The 27317-nt window shown below is 57.3% G+C and overlaps 1 protein-coding gene across 1 annotated transcript; it reads right to left on the bottom strand.

The window, feature by feature from the left end:
* Positions 1-6202: 6202 nt before the first annotated feature.
* ALDOA (aldolase, fructose-bisphosphate A) lies at positions 6203-26550 on the bottom strand. The gene is made up of 11 exons (XM_053968614.1): positions 26486-26550; positions 24255-24294; positions 22032-22166; positions 18386-18510; positions 15386-15597; positions 14522-14576; positions 12257-12417; positions 10563-10646; positions 9356-9530; positions 8053-8252; positions 6203-6947 (listed from the first exon to the last, which is right to left on the bottom strand). Exons 4-11 carry the CDS (start codon positions 18495-18497, stop codon positions 6852-6854), a joined length of 1095 nt encoding a protein of 364 aa, XP_053824589.1. The 5' UTR covers positions 18498-18510; positions 22032-22166; positions 24255-24294; positions 26486-26550; the 3' UTR covers positions 6203-6851.
* Positions 26551-27317: the final 767 nt, after the last annotated feature.

Raw genomic sequence — 27317 nt, 5'->3', positions numbered from 1 at the left:
CACGCCCACCCGGAAGCGACACACCCGGAAGTGAAGGGGAAGGAGGAGCCAAAATGGCGGCGGGGGAGGCGCGAAAAAAGTCCCGGGAATGGCGGGAGGGGAGAAAGGAGCGCGAAAAAAGTCCCGGAATTGAGCGGGAAGGCGCTGAAATGACCCCAAAATTCCAAAATTTGTGGGGAAAAGGGACCCGAAATGCCAAAGCTGAGGGGAAAGGGACCCGCGAGTCACCGAAATCCCAAAATTTGTGGGGAAAAGGAGCGGAAATTCCCCGAAATTCTGAAATTTGTGGGGAAAAGGAGCGGAAATTCCCCGAAATTCTGAAATTTGTGGGGAAAAAAGAGGCAAAGTTCACCGAAATTCTGAAATTTGTGGGGAAAAGGAGCCGAAATTCCCCGAAATTCTGAAATTTGTGGGGAAAGGGACCCAAAAATCCCGAAAATCCTGAAATTTGTGAGGAGAATAGACCCAAAATCCCAAAATTTGTGGGGAAAGAGACCCAAAAATCCCCAAAATTCTGATATTTGTGAGGAAATGGACACAAGAATCCCCAAAATCCTGGAATTTGTGAGGAAAGGGACCCAAAAATTCCCAAAATCCCAAAATTTGTGAGGAAAGGGACCCAAAAATCCCCAAAATCCCAAAATTTGTGGGGAAAGGGACCCAAAATCCCCAAAATCCCGAAATTTGTGGGGAAAGGGACCCAAAATACCCAAAATCCCGAAATTTTGGGGGAAAATGAACAAAAAAAATTTCCAAAGTCCTGAAATTTGTGGGGAAAGGGACCCAAAAATCCCAAAATTCTGAAATTTGTGGGGAAAGGGACCCAAAAATCCCCAAAATCCTGAAATTTTTGGCGGAAATGAACCCAAAAATCCCCAAAATCCCGAAATTTTTGGGGAAAATTAACCCAAAAATCCCCAAAATTCCTAAATTTGTGGGGAAAGGGACCCGAAATCCCCAAAATCCCCAAATTTTTGAGGAAAATGGACCCAAAAATCCCCAAAATCCCGAATTTTGCAGGGAGAATAGAACCAAAAATACCCGAAATCCCGAAATTTGAGGGGGAAAGGGACCCAAAATACCTAAAATCCCGAAATTTTGGGGGAAAATGAACAAAAAAATTTCCAAAATCCCGAAATTTGTGGGGAAAGGGACCCAAAAATCCCCAAAATCCCGAAATTTGAGGCAGAAAGGGACCCAAAAATCCCCCAAATCCCAAAATCTGCGGGGAAATGGATCCAAAATTCCCCAAAATCCCAAAATTTGTGAGGAGAATAGACCTGAAATCCCAAAATCATGAAATTTTTGGGGAAAGGGACCCAAAAATACCCGAAATCCTGAAATTTGTGGGGAAAGGGACCCAAAAATCCCCAAAATCCCGAAATTTGTGGGGAAAGGGACCCAAAATCCCAAAATTTGTGAGGAGAATAGACCTGAAATCCCAAAATTTGTGAGGAGAATAGACCTGAAATCCCAAAATCCTGAAATTTTTGGGGAAAGGGACCCAAAAATACCCGAAATCCTGAAATTTGTGGGGAAAGGGACCAAAAAAACCCCAAAATCCCGAAATTTGAGGCAGAAAGGGACCCAAAAATCCCCAAAATCCCAAAATTTGTGAGGAAAAGGGACCCAAAAATCCCCAAAATCCCAAAATTTGTGAGGAGAATAGACCCAAAATCCCAAAATTTGTGGGGAAAGGGACCCAAAAATCCCAAAATCCCAAAATTTGTGGGGAAAGGGACCCAAAAATCCCAAAATCCCAAAATTTGTGGGGAAAGGGACCCAAAACTCCCCGAAATCCCGGAACTTGTGAGGGAAATTCCCCCAAAATCCCAGAAACTGTGGGGGGAAAGTGACCCAAAATTACCCAAAGCGGTGAAACTGAGGAAAAACGGACATCGGGGACATCGGGGACATCGGGGACACCTCGGGGACATCGGGGACACCTCGGGGACATCGGGGACATCGGGGACATCGGGGACATCGGGGACGCCTCGGGGACATCGGGGACATCGGGGACACCTCGGGGACATCGGGGACATCGGGGACACCTCGGGGACGCCTTGGGGACATCGGGGACATCGGGGACATCGGGGACATCGGGGACATCGGGGACACCTCGGGGACATTGGGGACACCTCGGGGACATCGGGGACATCGGGGACATCGGGGACATCGGGGACATTGGGGGACATTGGGGACATCGGGGACACCTCGGGGACGTCGGGGACACCTCGGGGACATCGGGGACATCGGGGACGCCTCGGGGACATCGGGGACACCTTGGGGACATTGGGGACGCCTCGGGGACACCTTGGGGACATCGGGGACATCGGGGACATCGGGGACACCTCGGGGACACCTCGGGGACATCGGGGACACCTTGGGGACATCGGGGACATCGGGGACACCTTGGGGACATCGGGGACACCTCGGGGACATGGGGGACGCCTTGGGGACATCGGGGACATCGGGGACATCGGGGACACCTCGGGGACATCGGGGACATCGGGGACACCTTGGGGACATCGGGGACACCTCGGGGACATCGGGGACATCGGGGACACCTCGGGGACATCGGGGACACCTTGGGGACATTGGGGACGCCTCGGGGACACCTTGGGGACACCTTGGGGACATCGGGGACATCGGGGACATCGGGGACATCGGGGACATCGGGGACACCTCGGGGACATCGGGGACACCTTGGGGACATCGGGGACATCGGGGACATTGGGGACATTGGGGACACCTCGGGGACATTGGGGACATAGGGGACACCTCGGGGACGTCGGGGACATCGGGGACACCTCGGGGACATCGGGGACACCCTGGAGATGCTGAGGGGTCTCGGGGACGTGGGGGCTGTTGGGAGTTCCTTGAGTTGGGTCGACCATGGCCAATGGTGGGTCCAGGCCAAGCGTATCTGAGGTGGGGACATTTGGGGACATTGGGGACATCAGGGACACTTTGGGACATCAGGGACACTTTGGGGATGTTGGGGACATCAGGGACACTTTGGGATCTGAGGGACACCTTAGGGACAACTTGGGGATGTTGGGGACACCATGGGGACATTGGGGACGCTCTGGGGACATTGGGGACACCATGGGGACATTGGGGACACTCTGGGGACATTGGGGACACCATGGGGACATTGGGGACGCTGTGGGGACATTGGGGACACCATGGGGACATTGGGGACGCTCTGGGGACATTGGGGACGCTCTGGGGACACGCTGGTGTCCCCGATGTCCCCGGTGACCGTGTCGCTGTCCCCCAGGTGGACAAGGGCGTGGTGCCCCTGGCTGGCACCAACGGCGAGACCACGACCCAGGGTGAGTGACAGCGCTGTCCCCAAGGCCACCGCCCTGTCCCCAGCCCTGTCACAGCCATGTCCCCAGTGCCACCACCCTGTCCCCATCCCTGTCACCGCCCTGTCCCCATCCCTGTCACAGCCCTGTCCCCAAGGCCACCACCCTGTCCCCAGTGCCACCGCCCTGTCCCCAAGGTCACCACCCTGTCCCCAGTGCCACCGCCCTGTCCCCAGCCCTGTCACAGCCCTGTCCCCAAGGCCACCGCTATGTCCCCAAGGCCACCGCCGTGTCCCCATCCCTGTCACAGCCGTGTCCCCAGTGCCACCGCCGTGTCCCCATCCCTGTCACTGCCATGTCCCTGATGCCACCGCGGTGTCCCCATCCCTGTCACTGCCATGTCCCCAAGGTCACCACCCTGTCCCCACCCCTGTCACAGCCGTGTCCCCAGTGCCACCGCCCTGTCCCCACCCCTGTCACAGCCGTGTCCCCAGTGCCACCGCCGTGTCCCCAGCCCTGTCACAGCCCTGTCCCCAGTGCCACCGCCGTGTCCCCATCCCCGTGTCACCCTCCCAGCGCAGCGCGTGCCACCACAGGGCCCCGTGTCCCTGATGTCCCCTGATGTCCCCAAGGTGCTCACCATGGCCCGTGTCCCTGTCCCACTGATGTCCCCAATGTCCCCAGGACTTGGTGGCCTCATGGAGCCCCTGCAATGCCCAATGTCCCTGGTGTCCCCAATGTCCCCCATGTCCCCGGTGTCCCCAATGTCCCCAATGTCCCCAATGTCCCCGATGTCCCCAATGTCCCCGATGTCCATGACACCCCTAATGTCCCTGATGTCCCCGATGTCCCCGATGTCCATGACACCCCTGATGTCCTCAATGTCCCTGATGTCCCCGATCTCCCCAATGTCCCCGATGTCCATGACACCCCCAGTGTCCCCGGTGTCCCCAATGTCCATGACACCCCTGATGTCCCCAACATCCCCAATGTCCCCGATGTCCCCACTGTCCCCAGTTATCCCCAACATCTCCACTGCCCCCAGTGTCCCCAGTGTCCCCAATGTCCATGACACCCCCAATGTCCCCAATGTCCCTGATGTCCCCAATGTCCATGACATCCCTGATGTCCCCGATGTCCCCAATGTCCATGACACCCCGGATGTCCTCGATGTCCCCAGTGTCCCCAATGTCCATGACACCCCTGATGTCCTCGATGTCCCCGATGTCCCCAGTGTCCCCAATGTCCATGACACCCCTGATGTCCCTGATGTCCCCAATGTCCATGACACCCCTAATGTCCCCAATGTCCATGACACCCCGGATGTCCCCGGTGTCCCCGATGTCCCCGATGTCCCCAATGTCCATGACACCCCCAGTGTCCCCAATGTCCCCGATGTCCCCAATGTCCATGACACCCCCAGTGTCCCCAATGTCCCCGATGTCCCCAATGTCCATGACACCCCCAGTGTCCCCGATGTCCCCAATGTCCCCAATGTCCCCAATGTCCATGACACCCCTGATGTCCCCGATGTCCCCAATGTCCCCAATGTCCATGACACCCCCAATGTCCCCGATGTCCCTGATGTCCCCAATGTCCATGACATCCCTGATGTCCTCGATGTCCCCAGTGTCCCCAATGTCCCCAATGTCCCCGATGTCCCCAATGTCCATGACACCCCAGTGTCCCCGATGTCCCCGATGTCCCCAATGTCCATGACACCCCGGATGTCCCCGATGTCCCCAATGTCCCCGATGTCCCCAATGTCCATGACACCCCGGATGTCCCCGGTGTCCCCGATGTCCCTGCGCTGTCCCCAGGGCTGGACGTGCTGATGGAGCGCTGAGCCCAGCACAGGAAGAAATTTTGGGGTAACTTCCCCCAAATCAGACCAAACCATCCCAAAATTACCCCAAACCCCCAAATTGGGGGTCAACCCCCCCCAAACCACCCCAGACCCCCAAATTTGGGGTCAAACCAGCCCAAAACCCCCCAAATTCGGGGTCATACTCCCCAAACCACCCAAGACCCCCCAAATTTGTGGTCAAATCCCCCCAAACCACCCCAGACCCCCCCAAATCTGGGGTCAAACCCCCCCAAATTTGGGGTCACACTCCCCAAACCACCCAAGACCCCCAAGATCTGAGGTCAACCCCCCCCAGACCCCCCAGATTTGGGGTCAACCCCCCCAGACACCCCAAATTTGGGGTCAAACCCCCCCCAGGCCCCCAGATTTGGGGTCAAACCCCCCCCCAGACCCCCCAGATTTGGAGCCAAACACCCCCGATTTGGGGTCAACCCCCCCCAGACACCCCAGATTTGGGGTCAAACCCCCCCAGACACCCCAGATTTGGGGTCAACCCCCCCAGATTTGGGGTCAAACCCCCCAGATTTGGGGCCAAACCCCCCAGATTTGGGGTCAAGCCCCCCAGATTTGGGGCCAAACCCCCCAGATTTGGGGCCAAACCCCCCAGATTTGGGGTCAAGCCCCCCAGATTTGGGGTCAACCCCCCAGATTTGGGGCCAAACCCCCCAGATTTGGGGTCAAGCCCCCCAGATTTGGGGCCAAACCCCCCCCCGACCCCCCATATTTGGGGTCAAACCCCCTAGATTTGGGGTCAAACCCCCTCCCAGACCCCCCAGATTTAGGGTCAAACCCCCCAGATTTGGGGTCAACCCCCCCAGACCCCCCAGATTTGGGGCCAAACCCCCCAGATTTGGGGTCAATCCCCCCAGACCCCCCAGATTTGGGGTCACACCCCCCCCAGACCCCCCAGATTTGGGGTCACACCCCCCCAGACCCCCCAGATTTGGGGTCACACCCCCCCCAGACGCCTCAGATTTGGGGTCACAGCCCCCCAGATTTGCCCAGCAGCTCCTGCAGCCGATCCGGGTTCATCCGCGACCTTTATTGCTCGGGGAGGGGCAGGGGCAGCGGCCACAGGGTGGCCACAGGGTGGTCAGTGGCCACAGGGTGGTCACAGGGTGGCCACAGGGTGGTCAGTGGCCACAGGGTGGTCACAGGGTGGCCACAGGATGGTCAGTGGCCCAAGGGTGGCCACAGGGTGGTCAGTGGCCACAGGATGGTCACAGGGTGGCCACAGGGTGGTCACAGGGTGGCCACAGGGTGGTCAGTGGCCACAGGGTGGCCACAGGGTGGCCACAGGGTGGTCAGCAGGTGGTCAGCAGTCCATAGGTGGTCAGCAGATGGTCAGTGGTCAGCAGGTGGTCAGCAGGGGTCAGGGGTCAGCGGATGGTCAGCAGGTGGTCAGTGGATGGTCAGCAGGGGTCAGGGGTCAGTGGATGGTCAGCAGGTGGTCAGCAGATGGTCAGCGGATGGTCAGTGGATGGTCAGCGGGTGGTCAGCAGATGGTCAGTGGGTGGTCAGCAGATGGTCAGTGGATGGTCAGCAGCGGTCAGCAGCGGTCAGCGGATGGTCAGCAGTGGTCAGCTGCGGTCAGCAGTGGTCAGCGGATGGTCAGCGGATGGTCAGCAGTGGTCAGCGGATGGTCAGCAGCGGTCAGCAGCGGTCAGCGGTCAGTAGGCGTGGTTGGACACGAACAGGGACTCGCTGGCCGCCGCCCCCGCGGTGCCACTCGGGGTGTACTTGCCCTGGCACGCCAGGGAGTTGGCCTGGGGACAGAGGGGACACAGGGACATCAGGGACAGAGGGGACAGAGGGACAGAGGGGACACAGGGACATCAGGGGACAGCAGGGACAGAGGGGACAGAGGGACAGAGGGGACACAGGGACATCAGGGGACAGCAGGGACAGAGGGGACAGAGGGGACACAGGGACAGAGGGGACACAGGGACATCAGGGGACAACAGGGACAGAGGGGACAGAGGGGACAGAGGGGACAGAGGGGACATTGGAGGACTGGTGACATTGGGGACATCGGGGGTGTCAGGGACACTGGGGACATTTGGGGTGTTGGGGACACTGGGGACACCAGGAGTGTCCAGGACATGGGGGACAGCAGAGGACACTGGGGACATTCGGGACACTGGGGATGTTGGGGACACTGGGGGCGCTGGTGTCCCCAAGGTCCCCAGTGACCTCCTGGGCCACCTCGTGTGTCCCCCCACGTGTCACCCCCCAAACCTCCTCCTGCCAACCCCACCGCACCCCCTGTACCCCAATGTCCCCAAGGCGACCCAGAGTGTCCCCAATGTCCCCAGTGCCACCTACCAGGGCTCTCTTGACGTTCTCCTCCCGGGCCACCTTGCTGTTGTCCCTGTCCTTGTGTCCCCAGTGGTGACAACCCCAAACCCTTCTCCTGCCCACCCCGATGTCCCCAATGTCCCCAGGGTGTCCCCAGTGTCCCCATGGGTCACTCCCCAACCCTTCTCCTGCCCACCCTGATGTCCCCAAGCCCCCTCAATGTCCCCAATGTCCCCAATGTCCCCGGTGGCACCTACCAGGGCTCTCTTGACGTTCTCCTCCCGGGCCACCTTGCTGTTGTCCCTGTCCTTGTGTCCCCAGTGGTGACAACCCCAAACCCTTCTCCTGCCCACCCCGATGTCCCCGATGTCCCCAAGCCCCCTCAATGTCCCCAAGGTGTCCCCGGTGGCACGTACCAGGGCTCTCTTGACGTTCTCCTCCTGGGCCACCTTGCTGTTGTCCCTGTCCCTGTCCCCAGTGGTGACAACCCCAAACCCTTCTCCTGCCCACCCCGCTGTCCCCAAGCCCCCTCAATGTCCCCAATGTCCCCAGGGTGTCCCCGGTGGCACCTACCAGGGCTCTCTTGACGTACTCCTCCTGGGCCACCTTGGTGTTGTCCTTCTTGCCCGCCCAGGCCTTGAGGGCCGAGGCCTGCAGGGCGCGGCCGTAGGAGAAGGTCAGCGCCCAGGGCCGCGGCAGCGGGCAGCGGTTGATGGCGTTCAGGTTCAGAGAGGCCTCCTCCTCGCTCTGACCCCCCGACAGGAACGTGATCCCTGGTGGGGACACCAAAGTGACATGGGGACATCAGCCTGGGGACACTGGGACACCCAGGGACACGGGTATGGCACAGGGACACGGGGACATGGGGACAGCGGTTGATGGCACTGAGGGACAGCGACGGCTCCTCCTCGCTCTGACCCCCCGACAGGAACGTGATCCCTGGTGGGGACATCGAGGGGACACTGTGACATCAGCCTGGGGACACTGGGACAGCTCAGATACAGCACAGGGACACTGGGGACATGGGGACATTGGGGACATGGGGACATCACTGTCACATCAGCCTGGGGACACTGGGACACTCAGGGACACGGGTATGGCACAGGGACATGGGGACATGGGGACAGCGGTTGGTGGCACCGAGGGACAGCGACGGCTCCTCCTCGTCTGACCCCTGGGGACACCGTGGGGACACCGAGTGACACCGTGCCACCCTGCAGGGACAGCGGGGGGCACAGAGGACACAGGAACAGTGACAGTGACACACAGGTGACACACAGGTGACACTGACCCGGCACGGCGGGTGGCACGGTGCGGCGCAGGGCGGTGACGGTGGCCGTGGCACACAGTGACACACAGTGACACACAGTGACACACGGTGACACAGAGGTGACAGTGACACTGACCTGGCACGGCGGGTGGCACGGTGCGGCGCAGGGCGGTGACAGTGGCCGTGGCACAAAGTGACACACAGTGACACACAGTGACACACAGTGACACACAGGTGACAGTGACACTGACCCGGCACGGCGGGTGGCACGGTGCGGCGCAGGGCGGTGACAGTGGCCGTGGCACAAAGTGACACACAGTGACACACAGTGACACACAGTGACACACAGTGACACACGGTGACACAGAGGTGACAGTGACACTGACCTGGCACGGCGGGTGGCACGGTGCGGCGCAGGGCGGTGACGGTGGCCGTGGCACACAGTGACACACAGTGACACACAGTGACACACAGGTGACAGTGACACTGACCTGGCACGGCGGGTGGCACGGTGCGGCGCAGGGCGGTGACGGTGGCCGTGGCACACAGTGACACACAGTGACACACAGTGACACACGGTGACACAGAGGTGACAGTGACACTGACCTGGCACGGCGGGTGGCACGGTGCGGCGCAGGGCGGTGACGGTGGCCATGGCGATCTCCTCGGGGCTGTACTTGGTGGCACAGGCGTGTCCCCCTGTCACCATGTTGGGCTTCAGCAGCGTCCCCTCGAGGTACACGTGGTGGTCACTGAGGGCTTTGTACACGGCTGCCAGGACCTGGGGACATCATTGGGGACATTGGGGACATCATTGGGGACATTGGGGACATCACTGGGGACACTGGGGACATTGGGGACACGTGGTGGTCACTGAGGGCTTTGTACACGGCTGCCAGCACCTGGGGACATTGGGGACATCATTGGGGACATCACTAGGGACACTGGGGACATTGGGGACATCATTGGGGACATCATTGGGGACATGGGGACATCATTGGGGACATCATTGGGGACATTGGGGACATCATTGGGGACACGTGGTGGTCACTGAGGGCTTTGTACACGGCTGCCAGGACCTGGGGACATTGGGGACATCATTGGGGACATGGGGACATCATTGGGGACATTGGGGACATCACTGGGGACACTGGGGACATGGGGACATCATTGGGGACATGGGGACATCATTGGGGACATCATTGGGGACATCATTGGGGACATGGGGACATCACTGGGGACATCACTAGGGACACTGGGGACATTGGGGACATCATTGGGGACATGGGGACATCATTGGGGACATCACTGGGGACATGGGGACATCATTGGGGACATCACTGGGGACATTGGGGACATCATTGGGGACATGGGGACATCATTGGGGACATGGGGACATCATTGGGGACATCACTGGGGACATTGGGGACATCATTGGGGACATGGGAACATCACTGGGGACACTGCAGGGCCACGTGGTGTCCTTGTACACGGCCACCAGCGCTTTGCGACAGCGCTGGGGACGTTGGGGACACCTGGGGACAGGCCAGGTGCCACCAAACCCCATCCAGGTGCCACCTTGAGGTGTCACCCTGCCCCGCCGCACCCTGTGGGACACCAGGAGGTGACACCAGGGACAGGGTGGGGACACCAGGAGGTGACACCAGGACAGGGTGGGGACACCAGGAGGTGACTCAAAGCCACTCAGGTGCCACCACCCCCGTCCAGCTGCCACCTCCTGGTGTCACCCCGAGGGCTGGGGACCCTTGGGGACCCCTGGGGACACTTGGGGACCCCCGGGGGTGGCACTGACCTTCTCGGTGACGTACTGGCACGTCTTGAGGTCGTGGTCACCGTCCGGGAGGATCTCGGGCTCCACGATGGGGACAATGCCGTTCTGGGGACACCGTGGGGACAGCGGGGACACGTCAGCCACGGCGGGGACAGGGGACAGCCCCAGGGACAGGGGGACAGGGGACAGCAGGAGGGCAGCCAAGGGCACTGAGGTGACACCAAATCCTCTCCAGGTGCCACCAAACCTCTCCAGGTGCCACCAAACCCTCTCCAGGTGCCACCAAACCCTTCCAGGTGACACCAAATCCTCTCCAGGTGCCACCAAACCCCTCCAGGTGCCACCAAACCCTCTCCAGGTGCCACCAAATCCTCTCCAGGTGCCACCAAACTCTTCCAGGTGCCACCAAACCCTTCCAGGTGCCACCAAATCTTCTCCAGGTGCCACCAAATCCTCTCCAGGTGCCACCAAACTCTTCCAGGTGCCACCAAACCCTTCCAGGTGCCACCAAATCCTCTCCAGGTGCCACCAAACCCCTCCAGGTGCCACCAAACCCCCTGCAGAAGCCACCTTGAAGTGTCACTTGCCCCCCACCAATCCCTCTGGGACACCTGGAGGTGACTCAGGTCCACAGAGGTGCCACCAAACCCAGTCTAGATGCCACCAAACCTGGTCTAGGTGCCACCAAACCCTCTCCAAGTGCCACCAAATCCCCTCCAGGTGACACCAAACCCCCTCCAGGTGCCACCTCTTGGTGCCACCTCCCCTGCAGCTCCCTCCCCGCACCCTGGGGCCAGGCTGGGGACAGCTGGGGACAGGCTGGGGACAGCGGGTAACAGCGGGTGACAGCGGGTGACAGCAGGTGACAGCTGGGGCCAGCGGGTGACAGCGGGTGACAGTGGGTGACAGCGGGTGACAGCGGGTGACAGTGACAGCAGGTGACAGCGGGTGACAGCGGGTGACAGTGACAGCAGGTGACAGCGGGTGACAGCGGGTGACAGCTGGGGCCAGCGGGTGACAGCGGGTGACAGCGGGTGACAGCTGGGGACAGCAGGTGACAACTGGGGCCAGCGGGTGACAGGGGGTGACAGCTGGGGAAAGCAGGTGACAGCGGGTGACAGCGGGTGACAGCTGGGGCCAGCGGGTGACAGCGGGTGACAGCTGGGGACAGCAGGTGACAACTGGGGCCAGCGGGTGACAGCTGGGGACAGCGGGTGACAGCGGGTGACAGCTGGGGACAGCAGGTGACAACTGGGGCCAGCGGGTGACAGCGGGTGACAGCAGGTGACAGCTGGGGCCAGCAGGTGACAGTGACAGCTGGGGCCAGCAGGTGACAGTGACAGCTAGGGCCAACAGGTGACAGCAGGTGACAGTGACAGCTGGGGCCAGCGGGTGACAGCAGGTGACAGTGGGTGACAGCTGGGGCCAGCGGGTGACAGCGGGTGCCAGCGGGTGACAGCGGGTGACAGTGACAGCAGGTGACAGCGGGTGACAGCGGGTGACAGTGACAGCAGGTGACAGCGGGTGACAGCTGGGGCCAGCGGGTGACAGCGGGTGACAGCGGGTGACAGCAGGTGACAGCGGGTGACAGCAGGTGACAGCTGGGGCCAGCGGGTGACAGCGGGTGACAGCGGGTGCCAGCGGGTGACAGCGGGTGACAGCAGGTGACAGCAGGTGACAGCAGGTGACAGTGACAGCTGGGGCCAGCGGGTGACCTGCTGGCAGATGCTGGCGTAGCGCGCCAGGACGTTGGCGTTCTCCATGACGGCCAGGCGCGTCGGCGTGTGCGCCGAGATCTTCAGCACGCAGCGCCACTTGGCAAAGTCAGCGCCGTCCTTCTTGTACTGCGCACAGCGCTCCATGAGGCCATCCAGCCCTGGGGACAGCGGGGACATTCGGGGACATTGGGGACAGCGGGGACACTGGGGACATCGGGGACATTGGGGACATTGGGGACGTTGGGGACATTGGGGACACGGCGCCACTTGGCAAAGTCAGCGCCGTCCTTCTTGTACTGCGCACAGCGCTCCATCAGCCCGTCCAGCCCTGGGGACAGCGGGGACATTTGGGGACATCGAGGACATCAGGGACATTTGGGACACCGGGGACATCGGGGACATTGGGGACACTGGGGACAGCGGGGACACTGGGGACATCGGGGACATTTGGGACATCGGGGACATTGGGGATGTCGGGGACATTGGGAGCCCTGGGGACACTGGGGACATTTGGGGACATCGGGGACACTGGGGACACTGGGGACATCGGGGACATTGGGGACATTTGGGACACTGGGGACAGTGGGGATGTTGGGGACATTGGGGACATCGGGGACATTGGGAGCCTTGGGGACACTGGGGACATCGGGACAATGGGAACATCAGGGATATTGGGGACATTGGGGACGCAGGGGACATCAGGGACACTGGGGACATCGGGACAATGGGGACATCGGGGACATTTGGGACAATGGGGACATGGGGGATGTTGTGGTCATGGAGGATCTGGAGAGTGTTGGGGACATTGGGGACACGGAAGACATTGGAGGTGTTGGGGACATTGGGGACACTGGGGACATTGGGGACATTGGGGACACCGGGGACATGGGGGACATTGGGGACACCAGGGACATTGGGCATTGCATGGGCTCCATGAGGCCACCAAGTCCTGGGGACATTGGGGACATCAGTGGGACAGGGACACGGGCCATGGTGAGCACCTTGGGGACATCAGGGGACATCAGGGACACGGGGCCCTGTGGTGGCACGCGCTGCGCTGGGAGGGTGACACGGGGATGGGGACACAGCGGTGGCATCAGGGACATGGCAGTGACAGGAATGGGGACACGGCGGTGGCATCAGGGACACGGCTGTGACAGGAATGGGGACACGGCGGTGGCACTGGGGACACGGCTGTGACAGGGATGGGGACACGGCGGTGGCATCAGGGACACGGCTGTGACAGGGATGGGGACACGGCGGTGGCACTGGGGACACGGCTGTGACAGGGATGGGGACACGGCGGTGGCACTGGGGACACGGCTGTGACAGGGATGGGGACACGGCGGTGGCATCGGGGACACGGCTGTGACACAGGAACAGGGACGTGGCGGTGGCATTGGGGACACAGCGGTGACAGGGATGGGGACAGGGTGACAGGACTGGGGACAGGGCTGGGGACACGGTGGTGGCACTGGAGACAGGGCGGTGACAGGGCTGGGGACACAGCGGTGGCATCAGGGACATGGCTGTGACAGGGATGGGGACACGGCGGTGGCATCAGGGACATGGCTGTGACAGGGATGGGGACACGGCGGTGGCATCAGGGACACAGCTGTGACAGGGATGGGGACACAGCGGTGGCACTGGGGACATGGCAGTGACAGGAATGGGGACACGGCGGTGGCACTGGGGACACGGCTGTGACAGGGATGGGGACACAGCGGTGGCACTGGGGACACGGCTGTGACAGGGATGGGGACACGGCGGTGGCACTGGGGACATGGCAGTGACAGGGATGGGGACAGGGTGGTGGCACTGGGGACATGGCTGTGACAGGGATGGGGACAGGGTGGTGGCACTGGGGACACGGCTGTGACAGGGATGGGGACACCGCGGTGGCATCAGGGACACGGCTGTGACAGGGATGGGGACACGGCGGTGGCACTGGGGACACGGCTGTGACAGGGATGGGGACACCGCGGTGGCATCGGGGACATGGCTGTGACACAGGAACAGGGACGTGGCGGTGGCATCGGGGACACAGCGGTGACAGGGATGGGGACAGGGTGACAGGACTGGGGACAGGGCTGGGGACACGGCGGTGGCACTGGAGACAGGGCGGTGACAGGGCTGGGGACACAGCGGTGGCATCAGGGACATGGCTGTGACAGGGATGGGGACAGGGCGGTGGCACTGGGGACAGGGCTGTGACAGGGCTGGGGACAGGGCGGTGGCCTTGGGGACAGCGCTGTCACTCACCCTGGGTCGTGGTCTCGCCGTTGGTGCCAGCCAGGGGCACCACGCCCTTGTCCACCTGGGGGACAGCGACACGGTCACCGGGGACATCGGGGACACCAGCGTGTCCCCAGAGCGAACCCAATGTCCCCAAGGTGTCCCCAGAGCGTCCCCAGAGCGAACCCAATGTCCCCAAGGTGTCCCCAGAGCGTCCCCAATGTCCCCAAGGTGTCCCCAGAGTGTCCCCACCTCAGACACGCTGGCCTGGTCCCACCATGGCCTGGCTGACCCAACCCAAGGAACACCCAACATCCCTCAGGTGCCCGATGTCCCCGAGGTGTCCCCAACATCCCCAAGGTGTCCCCAACGCCCCAAAGACCCCAAATGTCCCCACCTCACCCTCTGAACCCCCCTTAGATGTGGCTCCTCTGCTCCCATCTCTCCATGGCCAACCCAACTCAAGGAACTCCAACGTCCGTCACGTCCCACCGATGTCCCCGAGGCGTCCCCGATGTCCCCGAGGTGTCCCCGATGTCCCCAAACGTCCCCACCTCACCCTATGAACCCCCCTTAGATGTGGCTCCTCTGCTCTCCCAACTCCCCTTGAGTTGGGTCAACCCAACTCAACACCCAACATCCCCCATGTCCCCCCAGTATCTCCAAGGTGTCCCTGATGTGTCCCCAATGTCCCAAAGACCCCAAACGTCCCCACCTCACCCTCTGAACCCCCCTTAGATGTGGCTCCCCTGCTCCCATCTCTCCATGGCCAACACAACTCAAGGAACTCCCAAACATCCGTCACGTCCCCCTGATGTCCCCAATGTCCCCGAGGCGTCCCCGATGTCCCCGAGGCGTCCCCAATGTCCCCGAGGTGTCCCCGAGTCGCACCTTGATGCCCACCAGGGCGCCCTTGTCGCGGATGACCTGCGGGAAGGGGCGCCCGTCGTCGGCCTTCTGGTACATGGTCTCGTGGAAGAGGATGACGCCGCCGATGCACGGCTCCACGCGCTTGTCGGCCGTGAAGAGCAGCTGCCGGTACCAGCGCCGGTTCTCCTCCGTGTTCTCGGCGCCCACCGAGCTCAGCCGCTTGGCAATGCTGCCTGCGGGGGGATGGGCCAGTCAGGACCAGTATGGACCAGTATAAACCAGTTAGAACCAGTATAGACCAGTATGGACCAGTTAGAACCAGGATAGACCGGTATGGACCAGTATGGCTCAGCCGCTTGGCAATGCTGCCTGCGGGGGGATGGGCCAGTTAGAACCAGTATGGACCAGTATAAACCAGTATGGACCAGTTAGAACCAGTATGGATCAGTTAGAACCAGTATAGACCGGTATGAACCAGTATGGCTCAGCCGCTTGGCGATGCCGCCTGCGGGGGGATGGCCCAGTCAGGACCAGCAGGGACCAGTTAGAACCAGCTAGAACCAGTATGGACCAGTATAAACCAGTATGGACCAGTATGAACCAGTTAGAACCAGTATAGACCAGTATAAACCAGTATGGACCAGTATGAACCAGTTAGAACCAGTATAGACCAGTATAAACCAGTATGGACCAGTATGAACCAGTTAGAACCAGTATAGACCAGTATGAACCAGTATGGACCAGTATGGACCAGTTAGAACCAGTATGGATCAGTATGGACCAGTTAGAACCAGTATAGACCAGTATGAACCAGCAGGGACCAGTTAGAACCAGTTAGAACCAGCATGGACCACTATAAACCAGTATGGACCACTTAGAACCAGCATGAACCAGTTAGAACCAGTATGGACCAGTCAGGACCAGTATGGACCAGTATAGACCAGTATGGCTCAGCCGCTTGGCGATGCTGCCTGCAGGGGGATGGGCCAGTTAGAACCAGTATGGACCAGTATAAACCAGTTAGAACCAGTATGGACCAGTATGGACCAGTTAGAACCAGTATAGACCAGTATGAACCAGTATGGCTCAGCCATTTGGCGATGCTGCCTGCGGGGGGATGGGCCAGTCAGGACCAGTATGGACCAGTTAGAACCAGTACGGACCAGTTAGAACCAGTATGGACCAGTTAGAACCAGTACGGACCAGTATAAACCAGTATGGACCAGTTAGAACCAGTATGGGCCAGTATAAACTAGTATAGACCAGTATAGACCAGTATAAACCAGTATGGCTCAGCCGCTTGGCAATGCCGCCTGTGGGGGGAAAACCAGTTAGGACCAGTATAAACCAGTTAGAACCAGTATGGGCCAGTATCAACTAGTATGGACCAGTATAGACCAGTATGGGCCAGTTAAAACCAGTATGGACAAGTATGGCTTAGCCACTTGGCGATGCTGCCTGGGGGTGGATGGACCAGTTAGAACCAGTAAAAACCAGTATGGACTGGTTAGAACCAGTAAAAACCAGTCAGGACCAGTATAGACCGGTATAAACCAGTATGGAGCAGTACAAAACAGTTAGAACCAGTATAGACCAGTATAGACCAGTATAAACCAGTATGGCTCAGCCGCTTGGCGATGCTGCCTGCAGGGGGACGGACCGGTTAGAACCAGTATAAACCGGTTAGAACCAGTATGGGCCAGTATAAACCAGTATAAACCAGTAACCCCAGCCAGGCTCCTGCCATTGCCTCAGTGCTCCCCAGTATAAACCAGTGCCTCCCAATAACTCCCAGTCCCTCCTGGTGCTTCCTCATCTCTTCCCAGTCTGTCCCAGTCCATCCCAGTCTGTCCCAGTCCATCCCAGTCTGTCCCAGTCCATTCCCAGTCTGTCCCAGTCCATCCCAGTCCATCCCAGTCTGTCCCAGTCCATTCCCAGTCTGTCCCGGTCCATTCCCAGTCCATCCCAGTCCATTCCCAGTCTGTCCCAGTCCATTCCCAGTCCATCCCAGTCTGTCCCAGTCCATTCCCAGTCCATCCCAGTCCATCCCAGTCCATCCCAGTCCGTCCCAGTCCATTCCCAGTCCATCCCAGTCCATTCCCAGTCTGTCCCAGTCCATTCCCAGTCCATCCCAGTCTGTCCCGGTCCATCCCACTCTGTCCCAGTCCCTCCCAGTCTATCCCAGTCCATCCCAGTCCATCCCAGTCCATCCCAGTCTGTCCCAGTCCATTCCCAGTCCATCCCACTCTGTCCCAGTCCCTCCCAGTCTATCCCAGTCCATCCCAGTCTATCCCAGTCCATCCCAGTCTGTCCCAGTCCCTCCCAGTCTGTCCCAGTCCGTCCCAGTCCATCCCAGTCCATTCTCAGTCCATCCCAGTCCGTCCCAATCTGCCCCAGTCCATCCCAGTCTGTCCCAGTCCGTCCCAGTTCACTCCCAGTTCACTCCCAGTCCCTCCCAGTCCATCCCAGTACAAACCAGTGGACTCATCGGCGGCCAGGATGCCCTTGCCGGGGGCCACGATGCGCTGGGCGATGGCCCCAGTCCGTCCCAGTCCATTCCCAGTCCATCCCAGTCTGTCCCAGTCCATCCCAGTCCATTCCCAGTCCATCCCAGTCTGTCCCAGTCCATTCCCAGTCCATCCCAGTTCACTCCCAGTCCCTCCCAGTCTGTCCCAGTCCGTCCCAGTCCATTCCCAGTCCATCCCAGTCTGTCCCAGTCCATCCCAGTCCGTCCCAGTCCATTCTCAGTCCATCCCAGTCCATCCCAGTCCATTCCCAGTCCATCCCAGTCTGTCCCAGTCCATCCCAGTTCACTCCCAGTCCCTCCCAGTCCATCCCAGTACAAACCAGTGGACTCATCGGCGGCCAGGATGCCCTTGCCGGGGGCCACGATGCGCTGGGCGATGGCTCCAGGCTGTCCCAGTCCCTCCCAGTCTGTCCCAGTCCATCCCAGTTCAGTCCCAGTCCCTCCCAGTCTGTCCCAGTCCATCCCAGTCCCTCCCAGTCCATCCCAGTACAAACCAGTGGACTCATCGGCGGCCAGGATGCCCTTGCCGGGGGCCACGATGCGCTGGGCGATGGACGCCAGCTCCTTCTTCTGCTCGGGGGTCAGCGCGGGCACGGGAGGGGACATCCTGGAGGTGGCACTGAGGGGACGCCGTGACGTCAGCCGTGACGTCAGCGGGGTGGCCGTGACGTCACCGCTCACACCTGCGCCAGGGGAGGGGCAGGGACACGGCCACACCCCGGGGGGGTCCCCAGAAAGGGGAGGGAGGGGGACTGGGAGGGACTGGAGGGGATGGGGAATGAACTGGGAGGGGACTGGAGGGGATGGGGAATGAACTGGGAGGGGACTGGGAGGGACTGGGAATGAACTGGGAGGGGACTGGGAGGGACTGGGAATGAACTGGGAGGGGACTGGGGGCACTGGGAGAAGACTGGGAGTGGTCTGGGGGCACTAGAAGTGAACTGGGGGCACTGGAAGGGGACTGGGAGTGACTGGGAATATATTGAGTGACTGGGAATGACTGGGAGGGGACTGGGAGTGGTCTGGGGGCACTGGAATGAACTGGGGGCACTGGGAGTGAACTGGGAGCGACTGGGGGCACCGGAAGGAGATAAGGAGGGCACTGATAAGGACTGGGGGCACTGGGAGGGCACTGGAAGTGAACTGGGAGGGACTGGGAGTGGTCTGGGGGCACTGGAAGTGAACTGGGGGCACTGGGAGTGGACTGGGAGTGACTGGTGAAGGTCACAGAGCACTGGGAAGGGACTGGGAGTGACTGGGAGCAGATTGACAGCGACTGGGAGTGACTGGTAAAGGTCACAGAGCACTGGGAAGGGACTGGGGAGCACTGGGAGTGACTGGGAGGGGACTGGGGAGTACTGGCAGTGACTGGGAGGGGACTGGGGAGCACTGGGAGTGAACTGGGAGGGGACTGGGAGTGACTGGGAGCAGATTGAGAGCGACTGGGAGTGACTGGTAAAGGCCACAGAGCACTGGGAAGGGACTGGGAGCACTGGAAGTGAACTGGGAGCGACCAGGAAGGACTGGGGGCACTGGGAAGAGATAAAGAGGGCACTGATAAGGACTGGGGGCACTGGGAGGGCACTGGGAGTGAACTGGGAGGGACTGGGAGTGGTCTGGGGGCACTGGAAGTGAACTGGGGGCACTGGGAGTGAACTGGGAAGGACTGGGGGCACTGGGAAGAGATAAGGAGGGCACTGATAAGGACTGGGGGCACTGGGGGGGCACTGGGAGTGAACTGGGAGGGACTGGAAGGGGACTGGGAGGGTTCTGGGAGGAGACTGGGAGTGAACTGGAGGCACTGGGAGGGGACTGGGAACACTGGGAGTGAACTGGGAGTGCTCTGGGGAGACTGGGGGCACTGGGAGTGGACTGGGGGCACTGGGACTGAACTGGGAGTGGACTGGGGGCACTGGGGGCACTGGGAGTGGACTGGGGGCACTGGGACTGAACTGGGAGAGGACTGGGAACACTGGGAGAGAACTGGGAGTGCTCTGGGGACACTGGGTGTGGATGGGAAGGAGACTGGGGAGAACTGGGAGTGAACTGGGGGCACTGGGAGGGGACTGGGGGCACTGGGAATGGACTGGGGGCACTGGGAATGGACTGGGGACACTGGGGGCACTGGGAATGGACTGGGGGCACTGGGGGCACTGGGAATGGACTGGGGGCACTGGGGGCACTGGGACTGAACTGGGAGTGGACTGGGGGCACTGGGAATGGACTGGGGACACTGGGAGTGGACTGGGTACACTGGGAATGGACTGGGGGCACTGGGAATGGACTGGGGGCACTGGGAATGGACTGGGGGCACTGGGAATGGACTGGGGGCACTGGGAGTGGACTGGGGGCACTGGGAATGGACTGGGAGGGGACTGGGGACACTGGGAATGGACTGGGGACACTGGGGGCACTGGGAATGGACTGGGGGCACTGGGACTGAACTGGGAGGGGACTGGGGACACTGGGAATGGACTGGGGGCACTGGGAATGGACTGGGGACACTGGGGGCACTGGGAATGGACTGGGGGCATTGGGGGCACTGGGAATGGACTGGGGGCACTGGGGGCACTGGGAATGGACTGGGGGCATTGGGGGCACTGGGGGCACTGGGAGGGCACTGGGGGCACTGGGGGCACTGGGAATGGACTGGGGGCATTGGGGGCACTGGGGGCACTGGGAGGGCACTGGGGGCACTGGGAGGGCACTGGGGGCACTGGGGGCACTGGGAATGGACTGGGGGCACTGGGGACACTGGGAATGGACTGGGACTGAACTGGGAAGGCACTGGGGACACTGGCGGGGGAGAACCCCAACATTTTGGGGGAAGAACCCGGGATTTGGGGAGGGGGATCCCAGGATTTGAGGGGCAAGAACCCCAAGATTTGGGGAAAAACCACCAGGATTTGGGGAGGGGGATCCCAGGATTTGAGGGGGGAAAAATCTCAAGAATTTTTGGGAAGAACTCCAAGATTTTGAGGGGAAAACCCCAAAATTTTTAGGGGAAACCCCAAGATTTTGAGGGGAAAACACCAAAATTTGAGAGGGAAAAGCCCAAAATTTTGAGGGCAAACCCCAAGTTCTGAAAGGGAAAATCCCCAAGACTTTGAGGAGAAATCCCAAAATTTCCAGGGAAAAATCCCAAGATTTTGAGGGGGAAAACCCCAAGTTTTTGAGAAGAAGACACCAGGATTTTGAGGGGAAATCCCAAGATTTTAAGGGAAAACCCCAAAATTTTAAGGGCAAAGCCCCAAGATTTTAAGGGCAAAGCCCTAAGATTTTAAGGCAAAACCCCCAAGATTTTAAGGGTAAACCACCAAGATTTTGAGGGGAAATCCCAAGATTTTGAGCAAAACCCCAAAATTTTAAGGGAAAGCCACCAGATTTTAAGGGAAACACCCAAGATTTTGAGGAGAAAACTCCAAGAGTTTAAGGGAAAACCCCAAGATTTTAAGGGAAAACCCCAAGATTTTAAGGAAAACCCCCAAGATTTTAAGGGAAAACCCCAAGACATTGAGGGAAAACCACCAGATTTTAAGGAAAACCCCCAAGATTTTGAGGAGAAAACCCCAAAATTTTATGGGAAAACCCCAAGATTTTAAGGGAAAACCCCAAGACATTGAGGGAAAACCACCAGATTTTAAGGAAAACCCCCAAGATTTTGAGGAGAAAACCCCAAAATTTTATGGGAAAACCCCAAGATTTTAAGGGAAAACCCCAAGACATTGAGGGAAAACCACCAGATTTTAAGGAAAACCCCCAAGATTTTGAGGAGAAAACCCCAAAATTTTACGGGAAAACCCCAAGATTTTAAGGGAAAACCCCAAACTTTTAAGGGAAAACCCCAAAATTTTAAGGGGAAAACCCCAAGATTTCGAGGAAAACCCCCAAGATTTTGAGGACAAATCCCAAGATTTTAAGAGAAAACCACCAGATTTTAAGAGAAAACCCCAAAATTTTAAGGGTAAAACCCCAAGATTTTGAGGAGAAAACTCCAAGATTTTAAGAGAAAACCACCAGATTTTAAGGGAAAACCCCAAACTTTTAAGGGGAAAACCCCAAAAGTTTAAGGGGAAACCCCAGGACAGGAAAATCCCAGATTGGAAGAGGAAACGCGGGGCGTTCTCGGGGGGCACCGACCGAGTGTCCGGCGGTGTCTGGAGTGTCTGGAGTGTCCGAAGTGTCCGGGAGTGTCCGGAGTGTCCGGAGTGTCCGCAGGGTCCGGGAGTGTCCGGGAGTGTCCGGAGTGTCCGGAGTGTCCGCAGGGTCCGGGAGCTGCGGGAGCCGAGCCGGGAATGGCCGGGGGGGCCCCGAGAGCCGGGAAAAGCCGCGGGCCGGCCCCGCCCCCGCCAAGGGCGTTTCAAGGGGAGCAGGAGAGGAGGAGGAGGAGGAGGAGGAGGAGGAGGAAGGAGAACCGGGAAAGCACCGGGCACCCCTCCCCCACCGCCCTTTGCACCCCAAATCTGAACTGGAACCCTAAAATCTGCACTGTGCACCCCAAATCTGAACTGGAACCCTAAAATCTGCACTGTGCACCCCAAATCTGAATGTGGGACCCTAAAATCTGCACTGTGCACCCCAAATCTGAATGTGGGACCCTAAAATCTGCACTGTGCACCCCAAATCTGAACTGGAACCCTAAAATCTGCACTGTGCACCCCAAATCTGAACTGGAACCCTAAAATCTGCACTGTGCACCCCAAATCTGAACTGGAACCCTAAAATCTGCACTGTGCACCCCAAATCTGAACTGGAACCCTAAAATCTGCACTGTGCACCCCAAATCTGAATGTGGGACCCTAAAATCTGCACTGTGCACCCCAAATCTGAATGTGGGACCCTAAAATCTGCACTGTGCACCCCAAATCTGAACTGGAACCCTAAAATCTGCACTGTGCACCCCAAATCTGAACTGGAACCCTAAAATCTGCACTGTGCACCCCAAATCTGAATGTGGGACCCTAAAATCTGCACTGTGCACCCCAAATTCCACTTTTTTACCCCAAATTCTGCCTTTTTTTGCCCCAAATTCAACTTTTTTACTCCCAAGTCTGATTTTTGCACCCCCAAATTCGACTTTTTCACCCCAAAATTTGACTTTTGCACCCCAAATCTGCTTTTTGCACCCTAAAATTCGACTTTTTCACCCCAAAATTCCACTTTTTACCCCATATCCACCTTTTTAACCCCCAAATTCTGCCTTTTGCACCCTCAAATTCCACTTTTTTACCCCAAATCTGCTTTTTCCACCCCTAAATACGACTTTCTGACACCAAAATTCAACTTTTGCTCCCACAATCTGCTTTTTCCATCTTTAAATTCGACTTTTTCATCCCAAAATTCAGTTTTTTACCCCAAATTCTGCCTTTTGCACCCCCAAATTCCACTTTTTTTACACCCAAATCTGCTTTTTGCACCCCGAAATTCGACTTTTTCACACCAAAATTTGACTTTTGCACCCACAATCTGCTTTTTCCATCTTTAAATTCGACTTTTTCATCCCAAAATTCAGTTTTTTACCCCAAATCCACCCTTTTTCACCCCAAAATCTGCCTTTCACACCCCCAAATTCAACTTTTTCTCACACAAATCCAACTTTTACGCCCCAAATTCGACTTTTTCACCCCAAAATTCCACTTTTTTCACCCCAAATCCGCCTTTTGCACCCCAAAATGTGAGTTTTTCACTCACAAATCTGAATTTTTTACCCAAATATTTGCCTTTTTCACCCCAAAATCCGCCTTTTGCACCCCCATTTTTTTACTTCAGCACCCCAAATTCGTGTTTTTCACCCCAAAATCTGCCCTTTTCACCTGCAAATCTGGGATTTTCACCTCAAATTTGACTCTTTCTGCCCCAAATTTGACCTTTTTTGCCTCAAATTCACCCCGTTCTGCCCCAAAATCTCCCTCCAGACCTCAAACTCAGCTTTTTTAGTCCTAAATTTGCCTTTTTTGCCCCAAATCAGCCTCTTTTTGCCCAGTTCTGCCCCAAAATCAGCTTTTTTTACTCCCAAATTTGCCCCTCAGGCACCAAAAATCTGCCTTTTTTCACCTCAGTATTGACTTTTTCACCCTCAAATTCTCCCATTTTCACCCCAAATTTCTCCCCCTCACCCCAAAATCTGCATTTCCCCCACCCAAAACTGCTCCAGCCCCTCAAAAATCTTCTTTTTCACCCCAAAATCCGCAGCCAGACACCAAAATCCGATTTTTTTACCTCAAAATTTGCATTTTTACCTGAAAATCTGCTCCTTTTACCTCAGAATCCCCTCCCAATCCCCAAAATCTGCCCTGTTAATGTCAAAATCTGCATTTTTACCTGAAAAGCTGCACCTTTTACCTCAAAATCTGCACTTTTTACCTGAAAATCTGCACTTTTTACTTCAGGATTTCCTCACAAACTGCAAAATTCACAATTTAACCTCAAAATTTGCATTTTCTCCTCAAAACCTCCTCTTTTTTACCTCAGGATTTCCTCCCAACCCCCCAAGTTCGCCCTTTTCACCCCAAAATCTGCATTTTTACCCGAAAAATCTGCATTTTCACCTCAAAAATCTGCATTTTCACCTCAAAATCTGCATTTTCACCTCAAAAATCTGCATTTTTACCTCAAAATCTCCACTTTTTACCTCACGATTTCCTCACCCACCACAAAATCTGCCCCGGATCCCAAAATCTGCACTTTCCACCTCAAAATCTGCACTTTTCACCTCAGAATCTGCACTTTTCACCTCAAAACCTGCACTTTTCACCTCAGAATCTGCACTTTTCACCTCAGAATCTGCACTTTTCACCTCAAAACCTGCACTTTTCACCTCAGAATCTGCACTTTTCACCTCAAAATCTGCACTTTTCACCTCAAAATTTCCTGCCAAACTGCAAAATTCCCAATTTTAACCTCAAAATCGCTTTTCTTACCTCACAATCTCCACTTTTTACCTCACGATTTCCTCACCCACCACAAAATCTGCCCCGGATCCCAAAATCTGCACTTTCCACCTCAAAACATGCACTTTTCACCTCAAAAAAATGCGCTTTTCACCTCAAAATCTGCGCTTTTTACTCCAGGTTTTCCTCCCAAACACCAAAATTCACAATTTTAACATCAAAATCGCTTTTCTTACCTCAAAATCTCCACTTTTTACCTCATGATTTCCTCACCCACCACAAAATCTGCCCCGGATCCCAAAATCTGCACTTTTCACCTCAAAAACGTGCACTTTTCACCTCAAAAAAATGCGCTTTTTACCTCAAAATCTGCACTTTTTACTTCAGGATTTCCTCCCAAACACCAAAATTCCCAATTTTAACCTCAAAATCTGCACTTTTCTCTTCAAAACCTCCTCTTTTTACCTCACGGTTTCCTCCACCACATATTGTGCCCCGGATCCCAAAATCTGCACTTTTCACCTCAAAATCTGCGCTTTTCACCTCAAAACCTGCACTTTTCACCTCAAAACCTGCACTTTTCACCTCAAAATTTCCTGCCAAACTCCAAAATTCCCAATTTTAACCTCAAAATCGCTTTTCTTACCTCAAAATCTCCACTTTTTACCTCATGATTTCCTCACCCACCACAAAATCTGCCCCGGATCCCAAAATCTGCACTTTTCACCTCAAAAACGTGCACTTTTCACCTCAAAAAAATGCGCTTTTTACCTCAAAATCTGCACTTTTTACTTCAGGATTTCCTCCCAAACACCAAAATTCCCAATTTTAACCTCAAAATCTGCACTTTTCTCTTCAAAACCTCCTCTTTTTACCTCACGGTTTCCTCCACCACATATTGTGCCCCGGATCCCAAAATCTGCACTTTTCACCTCAAAATCTGCGCTTTTCACCTCAAAACCTGCACTTTTCACCTCAAAACCTGCACTTTTCACCTCAAAATTTCCTGCCAAACTCCAAAATTCCCAATTTTAACCTCAAAATCGCTTTTCTTACCTCACAATCTCCACTTTTTACCTCATGATTTCCTCACCCACCACAAAATCTGCCTCAGACCTCCAAATTTGCACTTTTCACCCAAAAATCTGCACTTTTCACCTCAAAAAATGCGCTTTTTACCTCAAAATCTGCACTTTTTACTTTAGGATTTCCTCCCAAACTCCAAAATTCCCAATTTTAACCTCAAAATCGCTTTTCTTACCTCACAATCTCCACTTTTTACCTCACGATTTCCTCACCCACCACAAAATCTGCCTCAGACCTCCAAATTTGCACTTTTCACCCCAAAATCTGCACTTTTCACCCCAAAATCTGCACTTTTCACCTCAAAACCTGCACTTTTTTTCCTTCAGGATTGCCCTCCGGCCCCAAAACCTGCTATTTTCACCCCAAAATCCACTTTTTTACCTCCAAGCCCGCACTTTTTAACCTCCAAACCTGCGCCTTTCCCCTCACGACTTCCTCCAACCGCCCAAAACGTTCTCCCGGACGCCCAAAATTCGCCTTTTTCCCCCTCTAATTCCGCCCTTTCAGCCCAAATCCCGCCTTTTCCACGCCAGACTGAGCCCGTTTTCCCTCACAGTTCCCCGCCCGGCCCCAAATTCGCCCTTTTTCACCCCAAAATTCCGCCCCCCCCCCCCCCACCTGGGCTCCGCTGAGGCGCTCTCGAGGCGTGGGCGGTGCTTGCGGTGATTACGTCACCGCATGCCCGCCCCCGAGTGGGCGGAGCCTTAAAAGGGCAACGCCGCGAGCTGAGTCACGGTGGGGCCCACCGGGGGTTTTGGGGGTCCCGGGGGGATTTTGGGGGATCCCGAAGGGATTTTGGGGTTTCTGAAGGATTATCCTGCGAGTTTTGGGGTGCCTCAGGAGGTTTGGGGTTTAGGGAGGGTCGTTTTTAGGGTTCAGGGTCAGTTTTGGGGCATCTTTTTTGGGGTTCAGGGTAATTTTTGGGGTTCAGGGGGCTCCATTTTGGGGTTCTGGGGGTCAGTTTTGGGGTTCCCGGGGGGATTTTGGGGGTCCAGGGGCAGTTTGGGGCTTCAGGGTGGGAATTTTGGGCTTCCCGGGGGGGCATTTTTGGGGTTCGGGGCCATTTTTGGGTTCGGGGGGCGTCACTTGGGAGAGTCAAGGGGACATTTTTGGGGTTCTGAGTCAATTTTGGGGGGCCAGGATCACTTTTGGGGTGCGGGGGGGGGTCAGTTTGGGGGCTCGGGGTCAGTTTTGGGGTGCCCGAGATCAATTTTGGGGTCTCGGCTCAGGTTTAGGGGGTGGATTTTGGCCTCCGGGGCAGTTTGGGGGTTCAGGGGGATTTTTGGGGGTGTCCCAGCCCCATTTCGGGAGGAATTTTGGGGGTTTCGGGGTCATTTTGGGGTTTTGGGAGGGATCTGGGGACAATCCCGGGGGATTTTTGGGGTCCGGGGAGGATTTGGGGACAATCCCGGGAGATTTTTGGGGTCCGGGGGATTTTTGGGGACAATTC

Source organism: Vidua chalybeata, chromosome 37 (genome assembly GCF_026979565.1).
Source record: "Vidua chalybeata isolate OUT-0048 chromosome 37, bVidCha1 merged haplotype, whole genome shotgun sequence".
NCBI lineage: Eukaryota > Metazoa > Chordata > Aves > Passeriformes > Viduidae > Vidua > Vidua chalybeata.
Note: the sequence above shows the minus strand (reverse complement) of the source record. Positions and strands in the feature narration are given on the sequence as shown.